Below are 13,147 nucleotides of genomic sequence, written 5' to 3'. Positions count from 1 at the left end.
CGGGGTCTGACGTGTCCACAAATGGAGGATTTATCAGGGAGAAGGAACGGAATGCTGACCCCGGCTGCGACACAGATGGGCTCTGGAAACACCACGCAGACGCACAGAGTGAAAGAGGCCGATCGCAGAGGACGCCATATTGGATGGCTCCACTTGTACGAAACGTCCAGAATAGGCAGATCCAGAGAGACAGGAGTGGCTGCCAGGGGAGGCAGGTGGGGGCAGTAACTGCCAGTGAGTACGGGCCTTCTTTGTGAGGCCACGGAATGTTCTAGATTCACTAGGTCATATACTTTGAGAGGGTGGTACCTAAGTTGTGTCTCAAGAAAGCAGTTTTCAAAAATGAAAACGTAGCTGTGACTACACCTGCTTTCAGTGTCCCTGAGAGCATCACCAGGTAACGGCCTGTGTCCTTATGTTGGCCTCTGGCACACGGGGCCTGGTGCGTGGTGGATGCCTACTGGATGTTGCCGTGTGGACGTGTCTTTATGAAGCAAGCTGTTTGGGCTTCAGCTGGGAGATTGGTGAAATCTGTGAAAACTTCCTCAGAGTGAATTACGTTCTCAGAGTATACCTCGCAGCTCATTGAAGTAGGACATGGACTCTGGGGACTCTAACCAAGTGGCCTCTTTCCCCCTTAGGACACACACCTGCTAAAACTGCTTAAGACTTTAGAAGGACACGCGTACGGCGTTTCTTACATCGCGTGGAGTCCGGATGACAACTATCTTGTTGCGTGTGGCCCAGACGACTGCTCTGAACTCTGGCTCTGGAACGTACAGGTGAGCGCGTTCCGTCCCTGCTTCGGCCCTTAAGGAAAGCCGTTCTGCACATCCACACACTCGAAACTCGACTCTCCCGTAGAGCAGAGCCATTCGGCCCCCTTAGCAAAGAGAATCCGTCGGATGGAGCCCAGGTGTCCGAATGTATAAAGCTAAATATCATGCTGAGCATGATAGAGTTTTGAAAAGAAAGAGGAATGAGTATTTTCAGGAATGGTGGACTTGACGCTGTTGACTGTGGGACTCTCCCCACCCACCCCACCCCTGCCCTCCCCAGAGGATGCCCTGTGGTTTCGTCGTTTGATGTACGCGGAACTGCCATGTGACAGCCTCCCTGCGGGGTCAGACTTCTCACCTGGCGGCCACACCATTGTCCCCTGGCCTGTGTTTGGTGGTCTCATCTAATCTGGGAAACAAAGGAAGTTTCAGCTCTCAGTAGTAAGCGCTCTGTTGCTGTCTCTAAATGAAAACTTGGCCTTTATCTAGGGTCCCATTTTTTAAAAATTAGCATTAAGTTCCCGCCATTAATTTTGTACTATGTTTGGGAAACCTTATAGTTACAATTTGAGGGTTGTTTTGGTTTTTTTAACTTCCTTCTGCAAGATGGCTGGTTCGATGCCATTCTTTTCGCTTTTCTGACGCGAGGCCAGAGCGTGGTCCGGGCTGTGGTTTGAATGTAAAAATGCGAGCTGATGAGCTAGGCCTGGGAGTCCGGGGGCCTGGAAGTGAGTTGGTTTTTACTGAGAGAGTGGAGCTCAAACTCTGCAGAAGTGTGCACAGGGGGTACCCCTGAAGGTGACCGGCCACACTCTCGCTCTGCTGCTGCCCCGGGCGGTTCTGTCACCGCTCACTTGCTGTTCATGTGTGAGACCCCACTTTCTTAAGGAAAACGTTCAAAAGTGGAGGAATACAGCGGTGACCTGGGCCCAGCACCCTGGATTCGGCAGTTAACATTCCGTACATTCTGTGTGGACACGTGTGTGCTCACGCATGAGGACGTGCATACACACTCACATAGACCCCCACATCCAAAACGTTTGGAAGGAAATAACACATAGGATGTTTTATCCCAAATATTTAAGCACGTACCTGCTACAAAATAACGTTCTCCCGTATAACACGCGCTCCCGTCTTAACCTGACATTAGCTATAATTAATCCTCTAATATCTAACATTCGTTTCATGGTCAGACACGCCCAGCGCCCTGCTAGTGCCATTTTTATCAAAGCAGTGTGCGCGCAGCGTGTGTTCGGGATCCGGTTCGGGGAGCGGCAAGGCACAGGAGAGTCCGTGGCTTTCTCAGCAAAACGGGCCTGAAGTGAATCTCCCCTCAAAGACCAAAGGGGTTTTTTCCGTCAAAGCTGTTTTCCCCCATTCAAAGGAAGACATGTCGTCATAACTCTACAGTGGTAGACTCAGGATTTATGGTGGCCACAGTCTTCCTGTGGGTCAGTTTTGAGTTTCTAGACGGTTACACGATGTTCTAGCTCGCCTGTTTGCTTGTGTGTTACTCAGCGGACCTGTTACGTAGTCCATTTTCACCTTATTCCTTTATATTTTTAGGTTGTTTCGTAATTACATACTCACATACGTGCTGTCCTGAGCGTAACAGAAGAAAAGACCATTTCTGCCTACAGAAATGTGTACTAACGTGTTTGTGACAGGAAGTGTGGAGGATTTAGCTGTTGCGTGTGTACTTGTGGTTCTAAACTGTTTCTCTCTAGCAACCCAAAAAGATAAGTAGGTGAGAGCAATTAACGATACGGGGGAAGGTTTTAACGTTGCTGGACCAGGGAAAATCAGGGAGACTTCTGGTTTTCTAGTTTAGTGTCCTCTTTGCTTTTATTACTTGGCCCCGTTTCCTGATCCTACACTTTGTTTTCACTGTTTTCTTTTTACTTTTGATTACCCATTTCTCACAGGAAAATTATGCCCATGTACTTTTTATTACATCAAGGGCAGCTAATCTCTCTCAGAGCCTTTCTAATCCATGAACAAAATGGAATCGAGACTAGATTAAATGGTATGTGTCTACCTTCTAAGTTGAATAACCTAGAAAAAATAAGAGGAGGATGTTTCAGTTTTGTAACCACTAAACAGTCTTTCGTAGTTGGGAATACTTTAAAGTGGCTACGCCAAACAGTACAAAAGTTCTTCTTTTCTGGGACTTTTAGTTGAGATAAAATGAGATATCGGAGTGCCTGCGTGGCTCAGTCAGTTAAGCGTTTGACTCTTGATTTTGGCTCAGGTCATGATCTCACGGTTTGTGGGTTTGAGCCCCGTGTCGGGCTCTGCGCTGACAGCGTAGAGCCTGCTTGGGATTCACGCACACATGCTCTCTCTCTAAATAAATAAACTTAAACAAATTAGATATCAGAGAAATAATTTTCCTTTCTCTCTTCCCATCTTCCCTACTACATTTTGAGCATCTTGAGTATAAAATTTGACATAATTTAGAACACCCCTGCCCTAGTTCAAGGGCACAGTTTTTCAATCTATTAATCGTGTTCGTGAGGAACTGCTAATGGCATTAACTGCAATTTTAGAATAAATCTGTAAAGGACTATGGAGTGAGGAGAAGTGGGAACTCAGAAGGAACAGGCCTGCAGCGCTGAGCTTTTCACCATATTCTTAATTAATTTCTCTTTGAGGCTGCGGTGTTTTTGTTTGTTCGTTTGCTTTTTATGAGGCTGGTGAAAATAGTTCATTTCTCCAGTTAGGAGGACTAAACTAACCAGATAGCCCAGTCACTGTTGGCTTTTCTTTATACGTTCCCTTTAGAAGAATATCTGAAGGTCTTATCCACAGTTTTATTCCTCTGTAGACGGGAGAGCTAAGGACAAAAATGAGCCAGTCTCACGAGGACAGTTTAACAAGTGTGGCTTGGAATCCAGACGGGAAACGCTTTGTGACCGGAGGCCAGCGCGGCCAGTTCTATCAGTGTGTGAGTATGTCGTGCGCCTCTCCACGCCTCTGTTCTTCGTTGTGTTTAAATAGTTCGTTTGCCGGGGCGCCTGGGGGGCCCAGTTGGGTAAGCGTCCGACTTCGGCTCAGGTCGTGATCTCACAGTTCACGGGTTCGAGCCCCACGTCAGGCTCTGTGCTGACAGCTCGGAGCCTGGAGCCTGCTTCCGATTCTGTGTCTCCCTCTCTCTCTGCCCCTCCTACACTCATGCTCTGTCTGTCTCTCTCTCTCTCTCTCTCTCTCTCTCTCTCAAAAATGAATAAACGTTAAAAAAAAAAGTTTAAAATAGTCGCTTTGCCTTGGTATCTCGTATAAGATACGTTCCACGAAGACCTGCTTTGCGCTCGTTCTGAATGAGCAGAGTGTGCAGAACTGTCTGTTCTCCTTTTTATACAAACTATGGACTTTGAGTTTAGTAAGACGTAAAAAATTATTCTACTGAGCATTTTGTTCTCATAAACAAGTTTCTAATGTATAGGATTGAAAAATATTTTACTATTCTTTTGAGGTTTTAGGTTTTTTGTATCAAAAATATGCTGAGTTTCATGAGCAGGTGGTCTTAAGTATTTGAGGACTAAAAGTGGTGAGGAGAGCTACCAGAGAGCCTTCCAGTCGTTATTTGAAATGTCTTTTGATTAGCATCTGCCCTGCTGATCTTGGATTGGCTGTCTGACGAGCAGAAGTACTAGGTGACAATCCTGTGACGAGTCCTGTCACGAGGCCAGCTCTGCCAGGGGTGTGATGTCATCAGGCCCTGTCTTCTCGAGGCTCAGTGCCAGGGGCACTTCGAGACATGTTTTTAAGACCAGAATTAAACAAGATCCTGAATCCCGTAAATCGCTAAATGTCGCCGGAGATGCGTATCGTGAAGACTTACGTGGTCGTTACAGACTGGGGGGCCTTCCGTTACGCTGGCCATGGGACACGTGCTTGCTTACAAGCCCCCAGTGCTTTTTTTGTTCCCAGTCGTCTCAGCACAGTGTATTGATCTACGTGTGATCTTCCCATTTTTTAAGTGGAGTTTCTATTCGTGGGCTAATGCACTGTCCTACTTTTATTTCTTACTCCCTCCGTTTTGCTTTGTTTTAACGGAGGGATAACTGACACGTAACATTATATTAGTTTCAGGGGTACAGCGTAATGACTTGATGTTCGTGTGCGTTGAAAATTACGACCACGGTAATTGTCCACTAGCATCCAAAGTTGTCGTGAGGACTGTTAAGATATACCCTCTTAGCAACTCTCAATCTGCAAGTTAGTCACCACGCTGTACGTGGCAGCATTTAAGCCGTTTGTTCTTAAGTCCCTGGCTGCAAGATGACCACGACGTCTCTGCCGACCCCGCCGTCCCCTACGGTATTGACCCCTTCGGGACAAGGACTTGGCAGCCCGGCCCCCTGGGGAACGGGAACAGGGTGCCTCTCCGACCTTGGAACATTCAACAAGATGATAATCCTGGGAGCTCTGATCTGTAGAACACATTACCCATTGGAGCACGTTACAAGTTTTTAAAGTGTTGTAGCACGTTCTGGCTTCCGTAAAGCTGCAATTACCGTGTCAGCAACCTTTTCCAGATCACAGCTTCTGAGTGGTTAGGATAAACCTCAGTATAATGCATTTTAAAGGAGCATTTGAATTCTTTTCCAATAGTAGCGAGGCCCTTACTTGGAATTTAGGGATTCTTTCTTTCTATTTATTGTATTTGCCTGTGCCTGGCTGGTTGTTGAAGGAAAGATGGATTTTACAGAGGTTCTCTCCCCCTCCCAACAGTTTTATTGTTGTAATGAAATTTGCCCTGTATTCAAATTTTTGTGACTAAAACCAGTCGTGGAACAATTAAGTTGAGATCAGGAAAAAACAAACGTTGCTGCAGAAAGACATTGCCAAGAGATTCTTTCTGTTTGCTTTCCACGTGCTGGTCAGCTTTGGGACTAAATGGTGCTTCTCTCCTCAGGATTTAGATGGTAACCTCCTTGACTCCTGGGAAGGGGTCAGAGTGCAATGCCTCTGGTGCTTGAGCGACGGCAAGACGGTTCTGGCATCAGATACACACCAGCGAATCCGGGGGTACAACTTCGAGGACCTTACAGATAGGAACATGTAACTATTTTTTGTATCCGTTAAATATTCATTGATTTATGTTAAAACGTGTGGTGGAACTTGCTATTGTAGAAGAAGAGTTTTTATGTTGTGGATTTGGTTTGACTGTTTGGATTGGCGGGTCTGGTGGTGCCGAGTAACCAGAAACTCAGATTTTCTTCCTTGATTAAAATAGTGCGTAGCGGCGACTACAGACAGAACTGTGGTCTTTAAGCTAGTAGAACAGGTTACATTTTGATAATTTGAATGATTTTCAGTATGATGATTTTCAGTATGTTGCTTCTGACAGATTATTTTCTGGTTACAGAGTACAAGAAGATCACCCCATTATGTCTTTTACTATTTCCAAGAATGGCCGGTTAGCTTTGTTAAATGTAGCAACTCAGGTAAGCTTATCCTTCTCTCAAAGAGTTAGTGTAGTTCAGATTTTAATTGCGATTTTTGGGGTGTGTGTGTGTGTGTGTGTGTGTGTGTGTGTGTAAACGAATATTTCTACAAATACTTTTTCTTCAAGACTGCTGTTTTTACAGATTCTTAAATTTTACCTCATATGTTTGACCTTTAAAGGTGTAGAGTCAACCATAAATTTATCAGAATGTTGGCATTTTGCGTAACGAGAAACTAAAACTGTTCCATCGAGCAAAGGGAAATTCACAGATGACTTTTTAAAATTCTTTTGAATTGAGGGAGAATAAATATGTCCATTTTCTTTTGCCTACAGGGAGTTCATTTATGGGACTTGCAAGACAGAGTTTTAGTAAGAAAGTATCAAGGTGTCACGCAAGGGTTTTATACAATTCATTCATGTTTTGGAGGCCATAACGAAGACTTCATCGCTAGTGGCAGCGAAGGTAAGTTGTGTGCACTGTTGGAGCGTGTGTACGGATGGGGTGGGAGCTCGGTGACCGTCTCCATGTGTGAAGGTGGCCGTGTTGCCGGGCAGATTCAGGGTGTTAACACGGGTAAAAATCGTAAGAGAGCGCTGGTCACGCTTGGTGCGTGCGTCACATCAAGGTTTACTTAAATCCAAACTCTTTCAAATGCCGGCCTGCTCTTTTCATGAGGCTGGTGGCATTCAGAGGTTAGTAGGATCTAAAAAGTCTGGTTGATTATGATGATTTAGCTGAACTTAGACAAAATTGATGATCGCTAAATCTTTAGTGGTTTTGTAATGGCCAAAGAGAACAATAGAGTTTGATAATTCTTACAGTCTCAGAAAAGCTGAAGTTCTAGAAGAGTCTCTACTGCCTTTCAGAGCAAATGTGCTCTCCAGTTGGCTAACATCAGTGTTTCAGGCAGGCTTGTTCCCAAAGTAGTCCGGTTTAAGAGAGAAATTGTTTAAAATATGCAACATAGATAGGTGAGTAAGTACTGAAAGTTAGTGTACCTTTTAAGGTAATAGAAATACAAGTCGTGGGAAATTACTGAAAATTTTCATTGGCCACATTGAGTACCCACTCTACTGTTTTAAGTACTAGGGCAGCAAGTTATTTAAGTCACTTTTAAAAATACTGAATCTAGTTTTACAACCTAGACCAAGGTACTGGATTATGTTGCTAATGTTCCATGTTTGCTACCCCTGTCTTGTCAGTACACAGAGGATCACAGAGTAACACAGGAATTTTTCCTCTGAGTATGAGATGTACTTACGAACCAGAACAGGGCCGCCCCAGGTGGCTCTGTCGGTCAAGTGTCGGACTCTTGATTTCCGCTCAGGTCATGTTCTCACGGTTCATGAGTTCGAGCCGCGCATTGGGCTCTGCACTGACAGCATGGAGCCTGCTTGGGATTCTCTCTCCCTCTCTCTCTACCCTTCCCCCACTTTCACTCACTCTCTCAAAAGTAAACTTTAAAAAAAAAAAAGAAGCAGGACAAAGACCTTTAGGGATTCATATGAAGCGTACGAATTTATCTGTTGTTTCTTCCACTAAAAAAAAAAAAAAAAATCCGATCAGATTGAGAAGAGTGGTTTGTAGGTGACACTTTTGAAAAGTTTATGTCTTTGCAGTTAGAAATCCTTTTTTTTTTCCTGGTAGTTTAATCATTTGTTTTCGCCCGGATTCCGCCTTGGCTCCTACTTTGACACGGTCCACACTTGGGAAGCCTTCTGCCTGCCTGTCCACTTCCCCCCGGGTCTCTCGCAGCCCTGCTCCCCCCTCTTCAGCCTCACAGCCCTTCCGAATGGCACACGTGCCCTAGAAATGCCCGGAGAGCCGTCTGGCCGCCTCTGTCGCCAGTGACACGGTCCTTCATTCTAGGCCCCGAGCAGACTTTGAACTAACGATGAATACTGTGAGCACAGCACAGTATGTTCTATTCGGGGCTACAAGTGACACACACCTGAAACAGCGAGACGCGCGTTCTCAAGTCCGGGTGGTAGAGCGGTTCTGAAAACGTCCTGAGCACCAAGCGGATGTAGTGAATGTCTCCTGTCCCGAGACGGTCACATTAATCCACCTGTCGTTCGTTTGCAAGGAAAATATTTCAAGAACCTTCCAAATCCCCAAACACGTGAACAGCAGTATAAAATAGAGCAATGAGGAAACCTTTTCCCAGAAGAGTTCTGCTGTCGCTCAAGCGTGTTCATTGTGCTGGTGATATAAAAAAAACTTGCTTTATTTTTTTGCCCTTGCATGAGCTGTGGGTGCCCTGGACGGTGGCAGCCGGCAGGGCTCGGTCAGCAAGCCGGTGGCTCTGACCCTGAGCCCTGCCTCAGCCGCACACTCCGTGGGTGTGTGCTCACAGAGTGCTCAGGCACCTTCACGCTCCTCGGACCTGTGGTGTCCTTCTTGGGAGCTCCTCCAGTTCGGGGGGAAGCGTGGCTAATCTGCCGGTCTTTGTCCGTGTTTTTTCTTCTTACGCAAGGAGAAACGATCGAGCAGCATACGCCTTCTAGGCGAGCTCCGCTAGTTCTCCTGCGGGGGTCTCCGCTTTCGCTTCACACACGCACGCAGGATGCTCAGAGGCAGCCCCAGCCTCACGTCGTCACGTTAGACGTTCTGAAGCCAGGACGTCGTCCTTTTCCATAAAGGACTGACCGCCCCCCCACCAGGAGCTCCCACGCTGGCCACTAGTGGCCCGTCTTGAGGTTGAATGCTTTTCTAACTCAGCCAGGATTCTGCCCTCTGTTTAAGGACCATCACTTCATGGTAACACGTGGTGTCTCCTCTGTGCCAGGCTCTTTTCAAAACTCTGTTCCATACACAAACTAATTTTACCCTCGTGCGTGATGAGGTAAGTCCAGTCCCTCCTTTACGGCTGCAGTGTCGCCAGGAGCGGGTTATGTGTCCACAGCAACGGGGCTGGTCGGTGGTGGGGGGTGGCCAGGCATTGAGTAGCCGCGGCTCCGGAGCCTCCGCTGTCCCCGAGCCCGGAAAGGGCGTGGGCAGCACCGTGTAGGCCCAGGACACGGTGTCCGGGACCTAGTGTGCGCTAAACACCCTGCGAGGGGTCCGCTGTCACCTGCGTCATTGCTGTTGCTGAATTTGGACACATAGTTTTTCTGTCACGTCCGGTTTCCCTAGCATTTATTGTCCCTGTCCTAGGTTTGTTCACGTCGGAAGATCTAGACTGTTGCTCAGGTCTTACAGAACGTTGCAGATTCTGTGATGACTTGAGGGCTAATCAATCACCTTTAACAGGGAAAATGTGTATTTTATTAAAATGGCTTTTTTCGGAAGGTAATTTATTGAGCTGCTCGTGGCACATCTTGATAATCACATCACATGTTCTGTGTGTAACGAATAATAAATTGAAGGTCAGTAGGACAACTCCCTAACTTTTCTTTGAATTGCCGTTTGTTCAGATCACAAGGTTTACATCTGGCACAAACGTAGTGAACTGCCCATCGCGGAGCTGACAGGGCACACGCGCACAGTCAACTGCGTGAGCTGGAACCCACAGATCCCATCCCTGATGGCCAGCGCCTCCGACGACGGCACTGTTAGAATATGGGGACCAGCACCTTTTATAGACCACCAGAATATTGAAGGTAACCCCACTGCACGGCAGCCAGGCTCCCTCCCGGTGGAACAGGGCCCCACTCGTTGTAAAGTTGCAGGACTTTTAAGCGTGGGACAGAATTTATGTTCTCCCTCATTTAGAGGCTGTATACGCTCTCCCTTCACAGGAGTGTAAGCAATGTGAGAGGCGGGGGGTGGGGGGTGTGCACGTGTGTGCATGTGTGTGCGCGGTGACAGTGGGGAGAATAAACTGGAATGTGCCACCTCCTTCATATCCTCTGGCTGTGGTCAGTTCAACAGCATATGGAAAATCATCTTGCTTCATGATGCAGGAAGCATTTTATATTTTTATACCCACAAGAACTAGCCATTATCCAAAATGTGAACCACTTTAGAACGATCTTGATTATGGATTTGACTCTTAAAAATAAACCCGTATGGCACCACGTGGCACCCCAGCCCCTGTGCAGAGGAGAGGGAAGGAAACTGAACTTCCCCCGTACCTTGGGGCCAGGCAGCATGCCGGCCTGGTCGTTCGTGTGCAGTCTTGCACAAATCCTCCTGGCCCTCCGAGAGACATGTTTACCCTCAGTTCTGGAGGGCTCCAGACGGAGTTGGGCCAGGCCTCACTCGAGCGCTGCCGGCCTTCGAGTCCCGAATCCAAGAGGGTTTTCTCACGACCTTGGAACGCTTGGTAACGAAGCAGGCCCAGAGCGAGGAAGTGAACAGTGAAGGACAAGGCTCCGTTGAGCAAGACATTGTGGCTGGAGGGAAGACGTGATGAGAAGGTTTATGGAAAGGACTTAACTCCGCTTTCACACAGAGCAGGTGAAGTGTTTTGTTTGCTTAGAAGGAAGTCCCTGACCTAGAAAACCGAGAGGAGATTTGCGTTCATTTTGTCCCACATAAATGAGCCAGAAAGGCAACCAGCTGCTGTCAGATGAGAGCGGGAGCCTGAAGGACGACAGGGGTGAAGTTTGTGAACCACTGCTCAGTGGTTCAGGGCCCGACGGGCCGTTGGCCTGTGCGTCACCGTACGGCAGACCCGCTTCCTCAGGGAAAGCCATGAGGACTCAGCCTCCGCTCCATTCGTTGTCGTGTTTCAGTTTCTGGGCCGGGGCTCTGATAGAGACGTTGCATACGTCTGTCACTGGTCGTACGTGCGTTTCTAACCTTATCAGTCATTTGGAATTTGTCTCTTCAAGTAAGATTTGAAGGCGAAGAAGAATCTTCGGTCTGTAGTAACAGATTGACCTTCTAAGTGGATTTATTTTAGACACACCCTTGAGCTTCTCTCTCTATGACAGTGAAGAGCCACTGTGCTGCCGGGGGGGGGGGGGGGTGGGGGGGGTGCTTAGTTGATGCGGATGCACCAGATGTGGTGTGGCTCTGAGCTCTGGTCCGGGTCAACAACTCTGCCTTGGGTTTTGGGAACATCGATAGAGCCAGAGACAGATAGCCCTAAAACAGGAAAAATGCTTCTGTGTAACTGGGTATGTGGCTGTTAGGCCTTCTATGTAGCACTCTTCTGGTTCTTTATCCCCCACTCGAAGAAACTTTTTTTTTTTTTTTTTTTTTTAAATGAACACCTGTTTGGAATAGAAATTTTGAAAAGTATAGGTGAGGCTGAAGAAAACAACCTCCAAAAACCATGACACCCTAAGTAAGATCCTTTTATGATAACGGTAGAGTTCACAGGCGGTGACGCTGCTACAGCCTGGATGGCACGAAAGACCGCTGAGTGTGATTCCGTTTGTATGAAACGTCCTGAGCAGGCATACCCCCAGACACTGAAAGTAGACGGGCTGGGGGCTGGTGTTTGCGGATGAGTGCCAACAGGCGACGAAAACATTCCGCGGTTGGTGGAGGTGATGGTTGTACAGTCCTGTGGACGTACCGGTAGTAACTGTTGAGTTGTGCGCTCTAAGTGGGTGTGTTGTGTGTGTTGTGTGTGGCTGACCCACAGCCAGAGAGGGGAGGCTGATGACTGCAGACCTTGAGACGGGCAAAGCGAGGCCACGGTCGCAGGGCCGTGAGAGTCTAGTGTGATCGTTCACTTGGGGAACAGAGTAATGGATGTAGACTGTCCTAAGTTAAGACATGATACAAACACTTGGTTTTAATGATTATGGTGGAAATGTCAAGTGTGTGCCTTGGCGTGATTATTTTTCAGTGGGAGTACGGGTTGTCATGTCATGATGCTGATATTAAAACTTACTAACTGGTAACTTTTTTCTTCCCCTCCCCTCTCCCCTCCCCCTCCCCCCCCCCACCTCCTCCCCGCCCTCCAAACACATTTCGTCTTGTCTTCATTCAGAGGAATGCAGTAGCATGGATAGTTGATGGCGAGTGTGGAGCAGACGGCTTCTGTTTAACTTAAAATTAGTCGTATTTTAATGGCTTGGGATTTGGTGCAAACAAACATGATTGATAGCTGGACAGACATGCTCGTCATGAAAAAAAGAACCATTTCTGAAGCCCGATTGGGGCCAAACATTTACACCTTGCTTCATAGTAACCAGTTGAGATGAAGCACGTCGTTAGAACGTTGTTGGACGCCATGTTGAATCGCCCCCATCGGTTGTGAAGGACTGTGCTACATTCAGGCTTACCCACCGAACTCCGTATATATATTGTTTTCCCTCCTGCCTTTTGTCTGGTGGGACACCATTCTTGTTGCTCTTCTGTGTAATGAAGTTTAAATGCTTGTTTGGAAAACTTTATTTAACAGTTTAGAAGGCTTGATAGAAGGAGTGCATTAGTCTGAAGAGTACACATTGGATAGGAAAGAATTTCCTTCTTTTGTTTCTCCAAATCTTTCCGCCTTATTTAGCTTGAGATCTTTGCAGCTTGGTTCATGGATTCTAGCCTTTGCCCGTTGCGCAGTAGATACTGATCCAGATGACAAACCAGTGAACTATGTCAAAAGCACTCTCAATATTACATTTGACAAAAAGTTTTGTACTTTTCACATAGCTTGTTGCCCCGTAAAAGGGTTAACAGCACAATTTTTTAAAAATAAATTAAGAAGTATTTATAGGATTAAAGTGACTTCATTTGTATACATTTGGAATCTAAACCAGCTTAAAAAAAAAGTTTCCTCTATGACTTAAGATACGCAGTAAAACTGACGCTCTTCCGGAATCCCACATGAGACTTGGTCAGAAACAGAGCTTGGAAGGACATTACACAGGAAATCCAGAGTAACCCCTTGGAGGTTTCCCCCCTTTTGTTTTTTTTTTTTCCCCGAAGGAACATCAGTACCTGATGTCGAAGAAATTCAAGATTCCAAAAGAGAATTTTAAGCCTGTACCAACAGGAGAGCTCGGTAGTGAGTCA

General features: G+C 46.8%; 1 protein-coding gene across 3 annotated transcripts in view; it reads left to right on the top strand.

The window, feature by feature from the left end:
* WDR26 (WD repeat domain 26) overlaps nt 1-12,850 on the top strand; it is a 35,889-nt gene extending 23,039 nt beyond the window's left edge. For 2 of the 3 annotated variants that reach the window (XM_042975386.1, XM_042975383.1), the window contains exons 8-14: nt 642-782; nt 3,607-3,726; nt 5,701-5,846; nt 6,154-6,232; nt 6,568-6,697; nt 9,652-9,837; nt 12,126-12,850. In XM_042975386.1, the coding sequence (XP_042831320.1) occupies nt 642-782; nt 3,607-3,726; nt 5,701-5,846; nt 6,154-6,232; nt 6,568-6,697; nt 9,652-9,837; nt 12,126-12,151 (828 nt within the window). In that variant the 3' untranslated portion in view covers nt 12,152-12,850. The remainder of the gene's footprint in view (nt 1-641; nt 783-3,606; nt 3,727-5,700; nt 5,847-6,153; nt 6,233-6,567; nt 6,698-9,651; nt 9,838-12,125) is intronic. The other variant, XM_042975384.1, reaches the window with a different exon arrangement.
* The last annotated feature ends 297 nt before the right edge of the window (nt 12,851-13,147 follow it).

Source organism: Panthera tigris, chromosome F3, assembly GCF_018350195.1.
Source record: "Panthera tigris isolate Pti1 chromosome F3, P.tigris_Pti1_mat1.1, whole genome shotgun sequence".
NCBI classification, from domain to species: Eukaryota; Metazoa; Chordata; class Mammalia; order Carnivora; family Felidae; genus Panthera; species Panthera tigris.
Note: the sequence above shows the minus strand (reverse complement) of the source record. Positions and strands in the feature narration are given on the sequence as shown.